Consider the following 20,376-nt stretch of genomic DNA (forward strand, 5'->3'; position numbering starts at 1 on the left):
CTCCCTGTGCAGCGTGGCACTGCTATGAGGCAGCAAACCTCATATTATGGAGAATGGAATAAAATATTAATAATAATAATAAATGGTGAATAATAATAAACACATTATGGTGAATCTGCAAGATCAAGTTACATTAGTTTAATTATTTTGTATCATTTAGACACAATCTATGCATAATAACTAATTATGTGTAAGCACACAGTAATTAGAGACACTTAATGTAAAGTGTTACCGTACTTTAGTATCATCACGTGTTATATTTACGTGCAGCACACTAACATAGCACATCTGCTTTACCAATTGTGATGAAACTTATCAAGGACATTCTACAGCAGAAGTTACTGATCGTTTTATAATTTGGAGTTACAGCGGTTACTGTCTTTATGCAAGTATGCTACATTGTCCTAGGAACTCCTGCCTCCAACTTATTTAATTTGTAAGGCAGTATAGTCTGTCTGATTACAATCGAGGAATGCTATTCTCTCACAATGTACAGAAAACTACAATAAAGCAAGCCAAGCAAATGCCCACATTTCTCATACAATTCTAAATCCTATTATAAAGCAGAATAAGCATTGTGGCTGTCATCATTTCTGACTCTGAACCATCACGAAATCTAATTTAAAAAGTAAGGTACTTAAGAACATTAACTGGAAAATAATAAAGTGTGCCAGACCCTGCGTAACCAATTAGCGATAGACTGGTTCAAAGGATCATCAGTCGAATACTAAACAGGTTTTAATTCTAAGATTGAAAATACAAAAGGAATGTGAATGCACAAGCCTCCGGTCAAGAGACTGGGTTGGTCTCTACACTCAGTGGACAGTCACCAACACTATTTCGCTTATCAGCATCATTGCCAGTCTGTCCTTGGCACAAATACCATATCAGTTTAATGTATATTCACTGCCAGCTAAGAAAGACAAAATAAAAAAGGCAGTTTTAAGCCTGAACTTGAAAATATCAGCTGTTTTAGCACTCTGAGCGTGACACAGCATTCCAAAAGGGAAGAGGGACCAAGAGCTGAACACCATGTCATTACAATCAGGCTCTTGGGATGGCTGATCTCAAGCTAGGATATATGTAGTTAATAGCTTGCTCAAGAGAGGCAGGAGCTGTGGAGCAGGGTTCTGTACAATACTAGAGGGTTATAGTACGGCAAACGTCTGTGGATGTGTGTTATACTGGCAGTAGCAAAAGTGAATAGACCAAGGCTGAAAGGCGAGTAAAAACTCAGCAAAAACAGTTGATGTCATGAGTTGGAATTCTCTGTGATGCGTAGAACCCAGCTTGCACCCTGACGTTTCTGACTTTAAGCCAGTCTAATAACCTAAGATCTAGGGGATGTGTGGGTTTGGTATAAGTATTCGGTCTACAGCAACGTGGGCTTGCTGTAGCCTATTCAGTGAACTTAAATCAGAACCCCAGATTACACCCAAGTTTCTCGCATTTGATGTAGCGGGAGGTGTATTGCCTCATAGCTCATGTAGGGCCCATCTTCAAGCAGGACGAGTCATACAATAGGGAGCTTGCAATATCAAAGCCCAGAGTTGCGTGTCTTTGCTGGAGGCCCATAGGGAGTGATGCATTAGCCTTTCAGTTCCCACATGCTTGGGAAGGAAAATCGTCTGGGCTTTCTTCACCTGACTACACCACTGGCCAGATGTCAAACGAGACTAGGTGGGACCAGCAGAGCCGATCTCCTCCAGGGTTCAGTTGCTTGGCAACACCCTCTGCTTAGGTTCACAGGCGTTCTTCTTCAGTCGACTTGGGCCGACATTGGGGAGACAATTTGTGAAAAAAAAGCATGTATTATATGAACATCTTCAGAAGTCACGCCTGTGTTTTTATAGACTTGAGGCATTCTGCGAACCTCTCATTTTACTACAAAAGGTGATACTAAAATATAATGTCATTGTTCCATAGCTCAGCATTCTGTGCACCTTTATCACAAATGAAGCACTGCAAGTGGCTTAAATGACACAGAAATATGTAAAAGAGAGAAACATAAGGCACATTTAACTGTTAACAATGCAGCATTTCAGTTCATACAGAATGCATTTGCCCACGTTATGGTACGCATGGGTGTGCTTGAGCAATGTTTATGTGAATATTTGAATATTTAATAAGATATAAAATTACATGGGCAAAGCTTGAGGCTGTTTATATTTTTAAAACCCCAATGGATTTTACTCATTTTACCCACAGCACTCCGGATATCAAGTACAATAAGTAAGAGAACCCCACACTGAGCAATGCCTAATTAAAAAGTGGCAGCAAAAAGCTATACAGACCCTAAATGGGGGGGCTGTGTCGGTTCTCAAGTCCTTCTGTGTATTTTTTGTGTACTACACTCCCAAGAGCTTCTGTAACTACGTAAGATTTCAACATAATTTTGTCATCATAATGACTCCACGTTTAGCACAGTGGCCCCATGCAGCAAGAGAAGCAATTAGAATGTCACTTAAGCATACCTCCCATTGAGGCATTTAAAATCAGCAAGTGTGGTAATCAAAGCCGCACAGCCCAGATCTGTCTGAACTGAAGCAGATGTTAATGTAATTCCTGTAAACTTCACACCTTTGTAAGGTGGAGAACTGGCACAGAATTCAGACACCCTAATACTTTTAGGTTGACTGTTTATGTGTATTTTGTTAGAAAGCTGAACATCCATGCCCAATCTGCAGTACTATACGACTTCCTGCAGCCCCACATAACATTCAGTTATTATATCGGAACTAGATCATATAACAGGTGCGCTCAAGCATCATCCTCTGTACAAGACTGCAATGCTCTGTCAAACTCACAGCATGGAATGCCAGTATAAGCCACGATGGGCCATATTTGATTTTTCTATTAGACAGTAGGACTACAGCAACGAGTCCCACAAGAATAACCTACAGTATCCAATGTTGATGAAAATAAAATACAAATATTTTTCAGGGGCTGACAAAATACCATTATAAAATCACTCACCTTATAACGCATTTATTTTTGAGTTTTTTCATAAAACCTGTAGATTGTGCAATGGGTTACTAATTGATGCGATCATTTTCAGTTTATTCTTTGCTTTTGACCAGAAACTGACCAAATGCAGCGGGGCTGAGATTTCCAACCTAAGGGAAATAGTTGACTGGGGATACTGGCATCTCCGTCCCATTCAAATCATGGTGTACTGAACCGAAACTGGTTGCACAATGAATAGGTTTCATGGTGTTCCAATGAAGAACCCCAGTCAAATATGTACTCTAAGAGTGGTATTTTGAGAACCCCTTTGAAATTTACATTGAAAAGGAACATGCCTATTTATTGGTGTTCACATTGTTTAGTGTTATTTATTTAATGTAAAAACATGTTGCATTGTTGTAAAACAGGCTTTGAGAAAAATAAATTATATATACATATTTTATATATATATATATATATATATATATATATATATATATATATATATATATATATATATATATTTTTTTTTTTCATCTTCTCTCTTGGCACTTAAGTGTCAGTGTTGCTCATGAAGCGAGAATGCACTGTGATATTATTATGAACAGAATATACAGTAATGTTACAACATACATAAAACTAAATAATAGCTATGTTTTTTTTCTTACCCATCTTCCTTCCATAAGGCAAAATACAATACCAAAACCATCTGTTTTTTTGCAGGTGCGCCATTTGCAATCTGTGTCGCTTTTAATTGTACCCCAAGGCTAACAAATGAAGTGTCACTGGCTAATGCTTACACTGCGCTCCGTTTTGAGGTTAGTAACAGAGAACACGATTTCTTTTTATGGCAGAACACAGGCAGCTAGTATTTAATTCAAGGCGACTGGACGCATTTGAAAAATTCATGATAACAAAGGCATTACCTGGTAGGTCGTTATGTACATGGAGAGTTTCCCTTGAAAACAACCAGAGTTACGTGTGTATTTATACTGTCGCCAATCCACTGTCACTGCAGTTTTACAGGTTAGTTCTTTACACTGTCTAATCCACTAAGCCCTTTTCACACTAAAAACCTACCCGAGTCAGAACCTGGAGTCATGCGGGTCGGGTACGTGATTTTACACTGCTTTTGATAAAGCAGGGTAGACCTGGGTGAAAGACAAGTAAACAATACACGTATCTATGCCCCGGAAGCAGCTTGTTACGGACGCTTCCATCCAAGCTTCTCTGGATTGAACTGTCGGCCCAAATGTTGATTAGAGAAAACGTTTCTTCATCCCTGCTGCAATCTGGCTCATGGTGTGTCTCAATCAACAAAAATATTGACTAAACAGAATAAACAAAAACGTTCATCATGGAAGTGAAACCTTCACACAGGCGTTTGTTATCGGCCGTCAAGCATTTTATCTCTCTCAACTCGGGTCAAAGCGTGTCAACGCACATCCTTAGGTGGGGTCGCTGGGACCCAGGTTAACCCGGGTACAACCCAGGTACGTAGTTTCACACTACGCAGGATTGTGACCCAGGTAGCCAGAACCCGTGTCCGGACCAGGATAGGAGTGCCAGTGTGAAAGGGGCTTTATATTCTTGTCAACCATCGCTTGCTGCTGAAAAGACCATTGGGAACCAGCCAAAGGTGAAACGTTTGTTCCTCCCCAACGTCACCTGCATGGATGAAGTGTCATTCATTAATATCATAAAAGAAACCATCATTCATTTTTAATACAGGAAACCGCAAACGTGAGCGCCAGCCTCCTCCCCAGTCTAGGTGGTAGGTGGTGGTATTTTTATTACAGGTATTGAGATGAGCTGGTAAATGTTGATGCCATAAAACAAGTCAACTCTACTTCTATTTTAAGCATGTATTCTTTCCAGTCCTTTTTCCAAAAAATCAGTAAAAGGATTGCTCAGGCTGCCCAGCAGATGTGGGGGTCTTCAATACGGGAAAGCAAGAGAGAATACCAAAACACAGCACGAGAGCTTTCAGGTAAGATCAAAATGTTCAAAATGAAAAAATAAAGCATTTACAACACTTTGATTGTTTAATTACGATACTGGCTCTTTAAATAACTTACAGTTTAATAAGATAGGGTTCAGGACAAATGACACACAACATTCCTTGGTTCTTCTAAATCTAATAGCCAAGATCCTGGGTTTGTTTCTAACACACAATTACTGTATGTTTGGCACAATGCTGCACCAGTAGATATTGGTACACACTCTGTATCGACATAAGGCTTAGTTGAAACATACTATCATTATGTTGTCATATTAGTTGGCTGATAGCTGAGTATTTATATATTAAAACATCCTCATCTGATCTCTGAAGCTAGCCCTCCTCCGATCTCTCCTCCTAGAACCCCAGCTGTGCTTCCACGCATGGAGAGACGCGCTGGCTCAGAGGGGGGCTCTCTTCTGCCTGGCGCATGGAGAGACGTGCTGGCTCAGAGGGGGGCTCTCTTCTGCCTGGCGCATGGAGAGACGTGCTGGCTCAGAGGGGGGCTCTCTTCTGCCTGGCGCATGGAGAGACGCGCTGGCTCAGAGGGGGGCTCTCTTCTGCCTGGCGCATGGAGAGACGTGCTGGCTCAGAGGGGGGCTCTCTTCTGCCTGGCGCATGGAGAGACGTGCTGGCTCAGAGGGGGGCTCTCTTCTGCCTGGCGCATGGAGAGACGTGCTGGCTCAGAGGGGGGCTCTCTTCTGCCTGGCGCATGGAGAGACGTGCTGGCTCAGAGGGGGGCTCTCTTCTTCCTGGCGCATGGAGAGACATGCTGGCTCAGAGGGGGGCTCTCTTCTGCCTGGCGCATGGAGAGACGTGCTGGCTAGAGGGGGACTCTCTTCTGCCTGGCGCATGGAGAGACGTGCTGGCTCAGAGGGGGGCTCTCTTCTGCCTGGCGCATGGAGAGACGTGCTGGCTGAGAAGGGGGCTCTCTTCTGCCTGGCGTATGGAGAGACGTGCTGGCTCAGAGGGGGGCTCTCTTCTGCCTGGCGCATGGAGAGACGTGCTGGCTCAGAGGGGGGCTCTCTTCTGCCTGGCGCATGGAGAGACGTGCTGGCTCAGAGGGGGGCTCTCTTCTGCCTGGCGCATGGAGAGACGTGCTGGCTCAGAGGGGGGCTCTCTTCTGCCTGGCGCATAGAGACGTGCTGGCTGAGAGGGGGGCTCTCTTCTGCCTGGCGCATGGAGAGACATGCTGGCTCAGAGGGGGGCTCTCTTCTGCCTGGCGCATGGAGAGACGTGCTGGCTCAGAGGGGGGCTCTCTTCTGCCTGGCCATGGAGAGACGTGCTGGCTCAGAGGGGGGCTCTCTTCTGCCTGGCGCATGGAGAGACGTGCTGGCTCAGAGGGGGGCTCTCTTCTGCCTGGCGCATGGAGAGACGTGCTGGCTCAGAGGGGGGCTCTCTTCTGCCTGGCGCATGGAGAGACGTGCTGGCTCAGAGGGGGGCTTTCTTCTGCCTGGCGCATAGAGAGACGTGCTGGCTCAGAGGGGGGCTCTCTTCTGCCTGGCCATGGAGAGACGTGCTGGCTCAGAGGGGGGCTCTCTTCTGCCTGGCCATGGAGAGACGTGCTGGCTCAGAGGGGGGCTCTCTTCTGCCTGGCGCATGGAGAGACGTGCTGGCTCAGAGGGGGGCTCTCTTCTGCCTGGCGCATGGAGAGACGTGCTGGCTGAGAGGGGGGCTCTCTTCTGCCTGGCGCATGGAGAGACGTGCTGGCTCAGAGGGGAGCTCTCTTCTGCCTGGCGCATGGAGAGACGTGCTGGCTCAGAGGGGGGCTCTCTTCTGCCTGGCGCATGGAGAGACGTGCTGGCTCAGAGGGGAGCTCTCTTCTGCCTGGCGCATGGAGAGACGTGCTGGCTGAGAGGGGAGCTCTCTTCTGCCTGGCGCATGGAGAGACGTGCTGGCTGAGAGGGGGGCTCTCTTCTGCCTGGCGCATGGAGAGACGTGCTGGCTCAGAGGGGGGCTCTCTTCTGCCTGGCGCATGGAGAGACGCGCTGGCTCAGAGGGGGGCTCTCTTCTGCCTGGCGCATGGAGAGACGCGCTGGCTCAGAGGGGGGCTCTCTTCTGCCTGGCGCATGGAGAGACGCGCTGGCTCAGAGGGGGGCTCTCTTCTGCCTGGCGCATGGAGAGACGCGCTGGCTCAGAGGGGGGCTCTCTTCTGCCTGGCGCATGGAGAGACGTGCTGGCTCAGAGGGGGGCTCTCTTCTGCCTGGCTGAGAGCTCATACAGGACCACGGTGTTAAAGTGATTGCAGTAAAATAAAAAATTCCACACATTTTCCATGCCATGCACATCTATTAACTATACAGATATCAAATGCGTTGTTTTAAAAGAAACCTATGCTTTAGCAAACATGCATTTTCATTTCAAAACATGACAGAGAACTGATTTCTAGCTAGTGTAGTACCAGAGGTTTTAAAATGATTTGCGATAGCACGTGTTTCTTTCATAAGCTGTGTGAACTATACAGTGAATGGAAGGGCATGGCATGTAAGATTTAAATGGGCAGCAGTGTGGAGTAGTGGTTAGGGCTCTGGACTCTTGCCCGGAGGGTCGCGGGTTCAATCCCCGGTGGGGGACACTGCTGCTGTACCCTTGAGCAAGGTATTTTACCTAGATTGCTCCAGTAAAAACCCAACTGTATAAATGGGTAATTGTATGTAAAAAAAATGTGATCTCTTGTAAAAATTGTAAGTCGTACACTACATTATTCCACTGTTGAGCCAGATTGGACAGACCACTGTTTTCTGTGCTTAGCATGGATCCAAGCTTAAATGGAAACCTGCTTGCCGCTAATCGCTCTGTGAACCAAATAGACTAACTCTAAATTCAAGATCCATTCTAGCTCAGGAAGCCAAACACAAAGAGTATTCAGCATTTTATTATACTGACAAAATACGTTAACACCTAAAAAGCCAATACTTTCAAAAGATAAGAATCTTCTTAAATATTAAGTATTGTTAATACTGCACAACTACAATTCAGCACAGCTGGGCACCTTTTTAGTCAGGAGACCTGAGACTTAACTTCCTTTCACATCTTTGGGTGAGTAGTTGATGCATGTTGGCAGTAGGGGGCAGTGTGGGGAAGTTCCTATCTAAATAGTGGGTAAATACAGATCTTATATTTAGGGTTTCTGATGATCAGAGTTTTACCCACCAACTTTTATACTCTCCTTTAAGAATTCAATTGATACCTGTTAAGCCATCTGTGTAACTGAGAAACGTGTTAATTTAAAACATTACTTTAAAAAGTACAGATTTTTCTTGTGAAATAACTAACTGGGCTTTTAAAAATCAGCAAAGCTTTAATTTGTCATTTAAGCGGACCGTACAAAGGAAATCAGAACATGTTCATAAGCGAGCAAACTTTATTAAAGCTATACTGAAAAATAGGTATTTTACGCTGGACACACTACTACAAATCACTAACTGTATTTACACTAATAAAGATGAGTCGCTTCTGCTTTTAAATGAAAAAAACAACGGTTTTAAAGCCCATTTAGTTGTTTCACATTTTTTTAAAAAATTGAAAATTAAATGTTTAACTATTAGCATGTAGAGGCTAGAAAAGTCAGGGTAAAACAGTGCTACTGGTTCAGAACCTCTGACACTAACATTCTGAAGATTAAAACAACGCTATATCATGACACAAATCACTTCTATGAGCTCTGCAAGAAATAGGCAGAGTTCCCTTCCTTGTGTACGGTTCTGTACCGGTTGTTAAAGGAGAGAATACTGTGTATTTTATTGTCCTCTTTCAAGAGTCTTCTTCACCCTGCAACATCAATAAACTGAATGCATTTCATCAATACATCATTACAAGCAAACTGTATGTTCTATCTGCCCTACATGGCTGATTCCATAGTCAGTTTGTGAACACAAAGGGTAGCTACAAGGATGGAGATCAGGGAGCCAGAGGGATGCTAAAATAAAATGCAAATAAAGGAAGCCTGGATTGTTTAATCCATCTATTGGTGATGAAGCACCATAGGCCCTATTCACAAAGCTTCAGGGACTGGAGAAAAAGTTCTTCTCAAGAGCTAGTAACTGTGTTTGAGCTGGCAAACGTCAAAGGATCCCTGCTCTGACTGGAAGTGACCTCGCTTCTTTACAGTAGCTTACTCGACACGTTGTCTACTGTGTTTTGTTTTATATATTTATATTTTTTCAAAGCCATGGATAAAGGCATTTTTATATTGAAAGCCTTAACTCTGGGTGAAACCCTGTTCCATACTGTAGGAGGTGCACAGTCCTTGTTGGGATAGTGTGCTGAACAATATGTGGGTGAAGCAAAAATGGAATGCCCACTGATTTTGAGGAAATGTCCAGCAGTGACCAATCAGAGCTGCTGGTCAGAGCTGGCGGTGTGCTGGTTTTCAGCTGGTCATACTGGTTCAGGAGACTTGGAGCTGGTTAAACTGGTCCAATAAAAAATAGGTCCATTAATAATCCCTTTAGTATTGAGTCAACTGCTTTTGTCTACACTGTTTGCTGTGTCTGGGATTTTTTTTATAGTGTACCTGCTGGGTGCCCAGTAAGAGGCCAGTAAATATGTGTTTCAATTCCCAACTCTCTTAGATGGTTACCAGCTCACCAGTAGTTGCTGGAATGTTTAGCAGGGGAACATCATTTCACAATCCCTTTAATTCCTGGTTAGGCCAAGCCAACTGTAAATTGTCAAGTACTATACTTTAATGACCCTTCACTGTATTTACTGCCCTCGATAGTTCACACTCTCTGTGCGCAGGTTTATGTGTAAAATAAAATAGTAAGAGATATATGAAGTGACTAAAAGGGTAAATGATTTTAATTCTCTGTGCAGAGAGGGAGGAATGAAAGGGAGGAATGATTTAGTATTTTTCAGTAAGTTTTCTTTACTGTGTTGTTTTGGCAGAAAGCAGAACTTTGTAGAATTTAAAAACGAGGGCAATAAAAAAAAATAAAATGTACAAGTGAGTGGGCCTCATTATCTTAGTAACTTCAAGAATTTGCTCGAAGTGGTTTTATTTTTATTTTATTTTAATAAGGTTGGGGTTTTCTTTGGGGAGGTATCCATAAAAAATCTGAAAATTATTATTCAAGGACAGGGAGATAAACGATTCAGTAATTGGCTCTCCCACACATCTCTCTATTACACTGCATTTTTTTAAAGGATTCTATTTTAATATAAATATCTGCCAGTTATTTTATACATCTAGGGTTTTTTTAGTGATTCCATTTCATAGTGTTTTAAGCTAATGGCTATGTAGGGACTTGCAAAAAATAATTTAATTCTGACTGTTTCGAACTCAAATACGAAAACATGCTACAGTGGTGCAGCCTTCCAGCTCTGGATGTCTGGGTTCGAATCCAGTTAAAATACTCTATTGAAATGTACTTGGTATTCTCAACCAATCCCTCAGAGGAAAATCGGTGAAATTAACCACGCAAATTGGTGTCCCGCTTGGGATAGCCTTCACCTTAACATTTTCCTTTTTCCATTTTCCTTTGGATGTTTGGAGTTTTGCTTAGAAAGTCCTAGTTGCCTAAAAAAACCGTCATTCCAGACAAATCTCACAATCAAAAATTATTCTTATTTGAAAAAAAATAATATATATATATATATATATATATATATATATATATATATATATATATATATATATATATATATATATTAAAAACAGGGAAAAGAAACAAAATAAATGTAATGACAAATCTTTCAACAAAGTCTTTTTCAATTTATTCTTCAAGACAGTTGATCAGTAATTTAATTTATTTAGTATTTACAGTATAAATTATAAATTCAAAGCTATTTAACCTTTAATTCAAAGTCGCCTGAAACAAATAACTTGATAGTTATCTTCATAGTTCAATATGAATACCAAGTACTCAGAAAAACTAAACCAATAAAACATAAAACAGCACCCATCCAGATAGCTGGTCTGGGAGTAGAAATGCCTGGTTTTGATGCTTCTGTGTGTTTTGTGTCAATCAAAACTGTAATCTTTTGATATTTCTTTAGAAAACACAGTTTAACTAAAAAATACATATACAGATTATGTGTATTCAACAAGTCCCCCGATGTCTGGATAAATAATATTCACCCAACAGGAAATTGGAGACAAGCCAAAGAAAATCAATTGTGATCTCCACTGATAAAAGAGTGCATTACTCAGCACATGAATAGAAACATTTTAATAAATGGGTGATGTGAGCTGGCTAAGCCTGATAAAGAGACAATAACTTTCAAAGCAAGGTCTATACCTTGAGCAACTGACTAAAAAACAACCCTCTCTCCTTATCTGACAGGAAATTAAATCAAAAGCTGAACCAAACCTTTTTGATGATACTAAATGATTCCTTCTAACCTTCACCTTCTTTGTAATTTTACAGAATTTGTTAAAGCACAGGACATTTTAAATTTCACAGTTGTCTTAGAATTGTAGAATTTCAGCCAGCATTTTATAATGAATTGGCATCTTAGCCCTTTGAATTGAATGGAAAGGCAAGGGCTGGGCATGAACCGCAAACCATACAATTCAATGAATCTTTAGAGAACTTTACTTTAGAGAATCATGTGTTTCGCAAGCTAACGTACAGGCTACAGCTTATATGCAAAGAATGCAGATATTAAACTTACCTGTTTCAACCACAGAGGTCAAGATTCTGCCCCATTGATTCAAATGGAAAGACTAGACCTTGGCGCTAACCACGCAGCATATGGTTCAAAAGACAAATGTCTTACCATTCAAATAAAGAACAGGCTTTCTAGACCTTGTACAGCACCTACAAATGCGTCCACAGAGACGTCACATACCTTCCAAATCTCCCATTCCACAAATTAGGTGACTTGTCTACCTCAATGCCAGCTTTACAAGACAATGACCAGCGTGGCAATTAAACTTGCAGCCAACTAACCTTAAAAGAAATAAAGCCTGCAGGGGCATACCCAGCCCCTACCCACTGTAAAATGCAATCACTCAACAGACCTCATTTCAGCTTTCAAAATGGCAAGGGTAGTATAGTATGTACCAACAATGTAAATCCTCCTGCATATCCACTCGTCACGTTAATAAATCAAGGAGTCAGTCAATTAACCAATGTATAGCACAGATATACAAATGGCCAAGGTTTCAGCACATTTAACACAGCGCTATAAACTAGCAGTGTTAAAATATTATTTCTGTAGATGAACAAATTATAACTTCTAAAAATCTCTGGAAAACTTTCTCTTGAGTTGGACATCAGTACACAAAACAGCTCACATTTTTTTGCCAAGAATAACAGATACGTTTAAAATGTGCAAGTTTGAATGAAAAATGTTCCCTACTGTATCAAAAATGCATTGTTGCTTTATTTTAAGTCCTTATTTGATTTGCAAATACAGCTGCACATGGAAGCGGACTGTATAACACCTGTGCAGCGTTTAGCCGGGTCCTTTACGGCTCATGATGATTCAACGATACAGGTTCTATGTAGATTGCAGCTGCTTTGCAGGTCAAATATAGGCCTTAGAAGACACTATGGTGTGGCAATCTTACCGGGCAGGAGGTCAGAAGTGGAGTGCGGCGCTGGATAGGTCTTGACCAGCTGCCAGTCAAAATCATCTTCCTCGCCCTGGCTGTACTCACAAAGGCTGGGATCAGAGCCTTCATCGAAGGTGCAACCACCTGGAGACAAGAAGGGGGGGTGGAGTGGGAGAGTTTAATCACAGACGAGTCATCATAGCAACACAGACACACAAGGGGCCAGGTTTACTAAGCACCAGTGCGAAATTTGTTCCACACTTTTCAAAGTGAAATGTTTTAGAAAATTGACAATTTGTTTTTGTCTAGTTCTAAAATAAAAAAAATAGCTTAGAAATAAGCAAATGTTGCACTGCAGCAAAGGTTTAGGAAATCTGAACCAGTATCTCCCTAAATAAAATGTTATATTTTTCACGGTTCCCTCTCTCCCAAACAAAAACAAAACCAGTGCACACACAAACAGTCCCTATAACCATGTAATAATTGCACAATACCTGAAGTAAAAAAATATTTCTATAAAACCAATGAGTTTATTGTATTATAGCCAAATGCAATCTATAACATCTATAGGAGGCTAGGAGTGTATGCTAAAAGCTTGGTGAAGACTGGTGCAAAGGCAAGGCAGTTAGACATGTACAGTGTGACAGACAGACAGACAGAATCAGTGATAAGGATCCCTTTTTTTGAACAATGAACCTAAATAAAACATGCTAAAAAATAGTGTGTGCTGCAGTCAACAGTAGTTAAAAAAAACTAAAGCATTCCCAGCGCTGTACTGGTGTGGTAGCAGCTTCTACTGGTCCCATTGTGGTACCATTGCTTCTCTGTATATCAAAATATGATAATGCTACGACTGTACCAATAAACATCCAAAGCCATTGTAGCTTCCCTCTGCATTGCAGAAACATCATAAGCAGGGACAGTGTTATCATGAACAGTCACTAGAATAATTATCCTTATTTTATTTAATATAAAAAGTAGTTTCACATTGTTATTAATGGATCTGAAAATAGTTTTGCAGCAATTATTTTCTACAATATTGTCCTACAATAACATCCCAGATCTCCTTTCTGACTGGGTCCTGGGAGATATTATAGACAAATTCAACAAGACTGAGTCAATATCTTACATTGTATTCAAACCCACATCAATTAATAACATTCATGAGCTCAGCAGGGTCTCAAATAATACTGTAGCAACGTTTTTAAAAGGACCACAGGCTGGGTATAATCTAATTGCAGTAATATATCATAACTTGATGAACCCCAAAGGCAAAAACTAAATATACCCAAATTACATTTAATAGCTGGAGCCTGTATGGCTTTTTTGACAGGTAGGTACGGCTTAGTGTCTTGCTTTGGATCACACTTAGATCAGGTCTAGGTGTGATGAAGTGTAATATAAACTTTTAGCATTTCTACTTGACAACCTATAGCACATGCAGACTGATAATTATGTTACGGTTAACTAGGGGTGTCACAATGCAGTGACAGCACGATACAGATCACGATATGCATCACGATACAGGGGCTGCTTTGTTGATGTGTAACAACTACATACCCAAGCCTTCCGTTTGCCTTGTGGCTTACCCTTCACTGTGGTTGCCAACAGCAATGAGTCTATTACAGTGCAGCACAGGGGTCTTTCTCTTGCTGAGTCTGTTCTAGTTTTACCCCCCTGTTGGTATTTGGATCTGACATTTTTGTGTCTGGCCTGTAACACTTTACATGTGTTGGCGTTTCATTTTATTTGCCATGTTTCTGCCCAGTTCTGTATTCAGTCTTTTTGGATTTCCTGGATGGCTATAGGTGTGCCGGGCACTCCCACAAGCTTTGAGCAAATCTGACAAGTTTGTGATGAGGAGCATGTATTCATACCAACCGCTAATCCCATCTATTCATTCTTCAAGAATCACATGATGCACTTTTAGTATCTTAGCAGTGTTTTTGCTTCCCTTGTAAGGAGCTTAGGAGCTTTGTGCCTTAATGAAGATGTGTGCATCTTGATTGGGAAGCAGATCTGAAGTTTGAATTGCCTGGATCTCTGTGCTGATTTCTCGTGCTTGTTGACTTTGCTATTGATATCTGCACTGCTCGGATAATGTGCTACAGTATGAACCATCTAGCTCCTGGGGAATTTCCTTGTTTTCTGTATCCGTTTCAAAACGAAATACCACCATCTGCCACATCCTAGGGATTTCCAAAGTGAAAGCAATGTGTGTATTCATGTGGTGTGCTCGGTCTTTGTTTCTGTGCAGGTTCTTTGTTGGGTTTTTAGTTATGTCTTGCCGTCGGCAAGACTGCCCTAGTTTCTTGAATGTTAAACAAGCAGCAGCGTGAGCCGAGTTAAGTGTGAATACAATAATTTAGATTTACCAGCTTTTATATTTCAGTTTAAATATGATACTCAGTACTGGTAGGCATGAAGAGAGATTTTTATCAGCACCAGGCTGCAGGTTCTGTGGTTAAAGAAAGAGGTTGGGGGGGGGGGGAAATGCACTTGTCCTTCAACTCTGGCTACCACAGGGTAAAGGAACTAAATTTATTTAATCTGGAACAAAGACGTTAACCCTAACCAAGAAGCGTTCTTATCTTAATGAAGTATGACAAGTCCAGTAGTTTCCAATCAAAAATGAAAGCAAGTTCCATCACTGATATTGTAGCAATCTCGGTCAACACAGGCAGGCGCATCACACAGGGCGAGGCAATCCACACACAGAGCGGAGGGAGGGCGCGAACCAGGGACCTCTCACACTAAAGCATAGCGCCTGCCTGTGTTAACCGAGGACTGTAGCTTGGTGAGCAAGTCCAGGACTTGAGGCTGGCGGGGGACAGTGTTGCGTGCACGGGGGAAGGCAGCAGCAGGGCTGGCAGGTGACGTAATCACACACAAAGACATAAGCCCGATATACGCTCCTTGCAGCCGGCTCTTTTGTACAGCGGTATCGGCGCTATGCTTTAGTGCGAGAGGTCCCGGGTTCGTGCCCTCCCTCCACTGTGTGTGGATTGCCTCGCCCTGTGTGATGCGCCTGCCTGTGTTGACCGAGATCGCTACTATATTATAAAAATATTAAAAACAGAAAATAATGCCTAGGAGAACAAATCTGAGAATCGCTTTTTTGATTCGTCTGACTGGCATGCATTACTTTCACTCATCAGTTGCACTTGTTGCTCTTTTTGACACTTGAGCATCATTGATTTGTGTTTCAAACTGTGAGGGTGGCTGATTTATATTCATGCATTTTTATCAGTTTGTTGAAATGTTGCCAACCTCAAAAGACCTTTTTGAAAAGACCTAAAACAGGAAAATACATGCCATTTCAATGTATATATTCTGCTTTTCTTCAAATTTAACAAAGCTAAATATTTTACATTTATATTTTACATACATGTTGACTCTCTGATTTATTTATGGAAATAAAGAAACAAAGAAACAAAGAAACAAAAACAACAAATACGTAGTTTTTCTATTAATAGCCTTCTTTTGTGTCCTGGTATATTGTGCTTTAGATACTGGAGTTCGTATATGTTTGTGAAGTCTGAGAGGAAAACACTGGATTGGCTGTGCTAACAGTCACTTCGGGCTCACATTTTTGGCACCCCTACTTTTTGTCCCATAATTCGAGCATTGCTGTATAGTGAAAGTATTGATGAAAGTAAAGGCCTCTACACACCAGACGCAATGCGACAAAATGAATAGAGCTTATACTGTTGACAAGTACCTTTACACCACAGGCGATACCGGGGCGATGCAAAATAAATATGAATGAATTATATTTGTTGCGATTTATGCGACAACTAGAGAATTAACCAATCAGAGAACACCTTCAATGCACGTGGTCCAGCAGGGTGAAGCAGTATCCAGAATGACAGAGAAAAAACATACTTGCCATGGAAAAATAAATTAATTTTTTTACTACAAAGACCATCGCCATTATAAAGATGCAGATTTGAAAGATAATACATGGGAGTCAATTTCAAAGGCATTGGATGTGTATGATTTATTGCCATATATGTTGAAATGCCATCAGAGAAGACACTCATAATTACTACATCATGTTGACAAATATGTAGCAGTCTTGATCATAGTTTTGTCAATAGCAATAGCTGTATAGATCTGGCAGTTTTAAATCATTAGGTCTGTGCCACTTCAGGTGTGCATGGACATGCTGCTGTGAAAGTATCTTGTCACCTCATAAAAAATCACATCGCGTCTGGCAGCCTTAACAGTGGTAGCTGGTCTGAGAATTAGTTCTATTTAAATTAACCATATGCACCTCCAGTACTGGTACACTACAATATATTTTCCATCATTAGGGGACATTTTACTACTGTGTTACTGCTTACTAATTAATGCAAAGTACTGCTTAATTTCTCAGCTAGATTTTTTTTTTTATTTAATTGAATTTTTCCATGAAGATTGTTTGAGTGTTGCAGTTCAGTGTACTGTAGGCAGTCGTCATGTTTACAAAAACAACATGTGGGAGCCTTATACGCCTTGTACTGAACAAGATCAAGAAAGGTTTGTATAGCTCATCCTAAGGGAGTTTAAAATCCCGCATTTCAATACAGATCTTTTCAAAAATCCAGGCAACACAATTAGTGAGCTGTAGTTTTTAAAATACACTGTGAAGTTCCCTAGAGTCAGCGATGCTCTGTTGAGTAAGAGTGTCAGTGGATGGGACTGTGTAATTACTGCTGGAGGACAGCAGCTATTCTGTAAAATGTTCCATTGAAATCCAATATGAATGTTCCTAACTTGAATACATTGAGAGAAAGGATAATACCACAGTTACTTGATTTCATTTCTATTTCAGTATTGTCGCGAGTCTATGCAATCTAAAATAGCACAGGCTGATTACAAGAGCAGAGCGTGGGGCATAAGAAGCATATGAATATTTCATGCTGAAATGTTATAAAATCCAAATGAATATTATTGGAAAGGACTCCACTGAATTATCTTTTTAAACAAAGGAGAGAAGCACTCTGTATCAAAATGAAACACTGGAGAATTTCGAACATGGCTATATCAGGGTTGCATTTCACAGCCTTTAAAGTTCACTTTTTAGAATCATTAACATTGCTAAATTCTCTGCCAAAATGGTACTATAGACAGCCGTGCCCATGGTGTGCCCTCTCAGCCCCATGGCGAGACTGGCACACGCCCCTGTTCCTGTGTGCTGGAGTGCTGCTGCTCAGACACCCCCATTCTCACACCTTTCAAAGATTCAAACTGGCAATTGCTTAAGTTCACACTACTTAATAGTGTTGTTTCCCAAAGGATTTGACAGAAATATGTACAATACATAGTAAAAGCTGTTGCACTGTATGTTTGCTTCTTGAGCAAACTGTCATTGATAACATCCTACTGCTGCAAGTAACAGGCTCACATAGCAACATGAGAGTGCTGAGCAGATTTCAGAAAATGAGTAATTCTTCATCTGAAACTACCTGAGGAGAGTCAAAACTAAATGGACAGTCACCAAGGTCTGCTCTCTGGTTAAGCATAGTCCACAGAAGGCTGTAGAAAGCACACACAATGTTAGCAGTTAGTTACCAGGAAGCAGTACTTGCAAAAACAAAACAAAAACAAAAAATAGAGTAAATCTGCATTCAAGTAAAATAAACAAGAAATAGGGGGGCAGCTAATAATAGGCAAGACGCCTCCGTTTGTACCCCCTTTAAAAATTGGCACAATTTAATAGATTAAAAAAAAGGAAGGAAGAAAGATTAACAATTCTAAATTCCACAACTGTGCAATCTTTGAATGCTGAAACAGGCTGTTTGAATGATATGCCTTACCCAATAAATACAGAAACATTAATGCAAACCCTCCGAGTTTTAAACCCTCTGGGTTAGCTAGAAAAAAAAAAACTCCCAGCTTTAAAGAAGGAATATCACAGGAAGATCATGGCACAAACATAAAATAATCAAATGACCATTTCATGATGGACTAGTTTGCTCAAATTAAATGAGACAGGGAGAGTATGTATTTATAACAACTCCTGTATAGTACACAGTCTTCATTCAAGAAATATTTGGTGAACTACAATGAGCTATGTGGTGCTTTTTAAAAGCATCGATACACAATGAATCGTTACAGCCCTAATAAGTGGAGGGTTATATTGTCCGGTAATATTCAGTGGGTTTGACTGTACATACAGTACATACATAGATAGTCTGTGCGGATAGGGGATAACAAGTAAATGACCAGTTGTTGCAGTGCAGGTGGATCTGTCAGTTTCCACACTATGGATCTCGCTTGCTGTCTCCCTGACTGGCAGCCCTGTCATATGGTGTATTAATACATGCTGGAGGTACTGTGTTCGGGTGAAGGAGTACACAAGGGCAGAAGAAGTGACTCAAAGAAACAAACACAGTAGCATGAAATGCACCCTGATGATGACTTCATTGGTCCTGTGCTGTCAGTAATGTTTCACGAGTCACAAACAAACCGTATTTCTTATTATATTCTAAAAGAAACTTGGAAAAAAATATATCTGTATTATAATATTCACACTATTTTGTTAGCATTCCATGCATTATTGGCCTGAAAACGAGAATGCATTGCCAATTCTATCCAATCACAGCATTTTTCAGAAATACCGGACGCCTTGCCATCTGGGCACCAGTCTGTCAGTCACTTCCTAAACTCAATGATGTAATCTTACATATACCTGTACAGAATATAAGATACACACAGAACTGATGTGGCAACATGACAGACACACTGATACTGTGGAACAAAACAAGTAGCTTATAACTAGTGGTAGAACGACTACTGATTTGACAGAGTTGAATAGTTGAGGTAAAAATAGCCCAGTAGGTGAATGTACTGTTTCGTTACGTTTTGCTGTTTGTTAATTATATATTCACACTGCTTGAGCATTTTAAATACTATTTTTCTATTGTTCTAAAATGTAATTTACAGTATATATTAAACCGCAGGATTCACATTAATGTGATGTGCAACTAGTCAACTATGTGGTGCTACTCCTGCTTACAACACATCTACAAATATCTACCTGTATAATAATCTATTTATTAATGAAAGCTGTAAATATCTACCTGTATAATAATCTATTTATTAATGAAAGCTGTAAGTGCAAGAGCATGTTATTTTAAGGTAGATTATCTCATGTGTGTCAAAGTACCAAGTCTACTATAAATCACAAATCAACAGAAAGGTAAAACGTGTTTGTGTTTCCTATTTGTTAGTGCTTGACTTCGGCTACTAGCTGTTAGCTTGTCAATTTGGTCATATTACAGTGATTAAAACGCTTCAAAATTAGTGCTAATAAGAGGTGGAAGAAGAAAGTGCATTTCAAAGTTTAAAAAAGTAAAAAAAGGAGTATTGAAACTTTTTTTTTTTTTCTAATTATTGATTCTCTTATCCTATCTTTAAATACATACAAATAGAAACACTGAGACAACGTTTCTAAACCCTATCAATCAGTATACTGTAGCCAGAATCTAGGTTAAATGATGTCATAATACAGAGAATGCAAAACCCTAGAAAATTACTTATAAAGCATTCATGTTAAGAACAGTAAATCGACCCCAGCTGGAAGTGAATAGCATCTGAAAACAAGTCATATTTCATTATTGTCAAGCAACCAATTGGTAGAAAGAAGAATGGTCATGCTGTAAATGACATATGGCGGTACGCTTGGGTTATCCCAAGCACACAAAACAAAGAAAACCCCCAAAAAAATAATAAAGACTAATGACTCCCAAATTATTCTTAACCTTCAGGCACGATGACTCTTGCTGGTGGGAGTCCATTCTACAGCGCTGGATGGAGACAGAGATACCCCTAAATCACACCTGGTTACACTCTTCTGGAAAGAAGCACTGCTAGAAAACATCATGCCAGTGCAAGGACAGTGACCACTTGAAAAATATGTTCACGTAGCATATACGTTAAT

The 20,376-nt window shown here is 40.7% G+C and overlaps 1 protein-coding gene across 9 annotated transcripts in view; it reads right to left on the bottom strand.

Moving 5' to 3' along the window:
- Positions 1–20,376, bottom strand: part of LOC117964131 (receptor-type tyrosine-protein phosphatase U-like) — a 193,516-nt gene that overhangs the window by 125,000 nt on the left and 48,140 nt on the right. For all 9 annotated transcript variants that reach the window (XM_058997649.1, XM_058997648.1, XM_058997645.1 and 6 more), the window contains exon 2: positions 12,465–12,593. In XM_058997649.1, the coding sequence (XP_058853632.1) occupies positions 12,465–12,593 (129 nt within the window). The remainder of the gene's footprint in view (positions 1–12,464; positions 12,594–20,376) is intronic.

The sequence above is a fragment of the Acipenser ruthenus genome, chromosome 23 (genome assembly GCF_902713425.1).
Source record: "Acipenser ruthenus chromosome 23, fAciRut3.2 maternal haplotype, whole genome shotgun sequence".
Lineage (NCBI taxonomy): Eukaryota > Metazoa > Chordata > Actinopteri > Acipenseriformes > Acipenseridae > Acipenser > Acipenser ruthenus.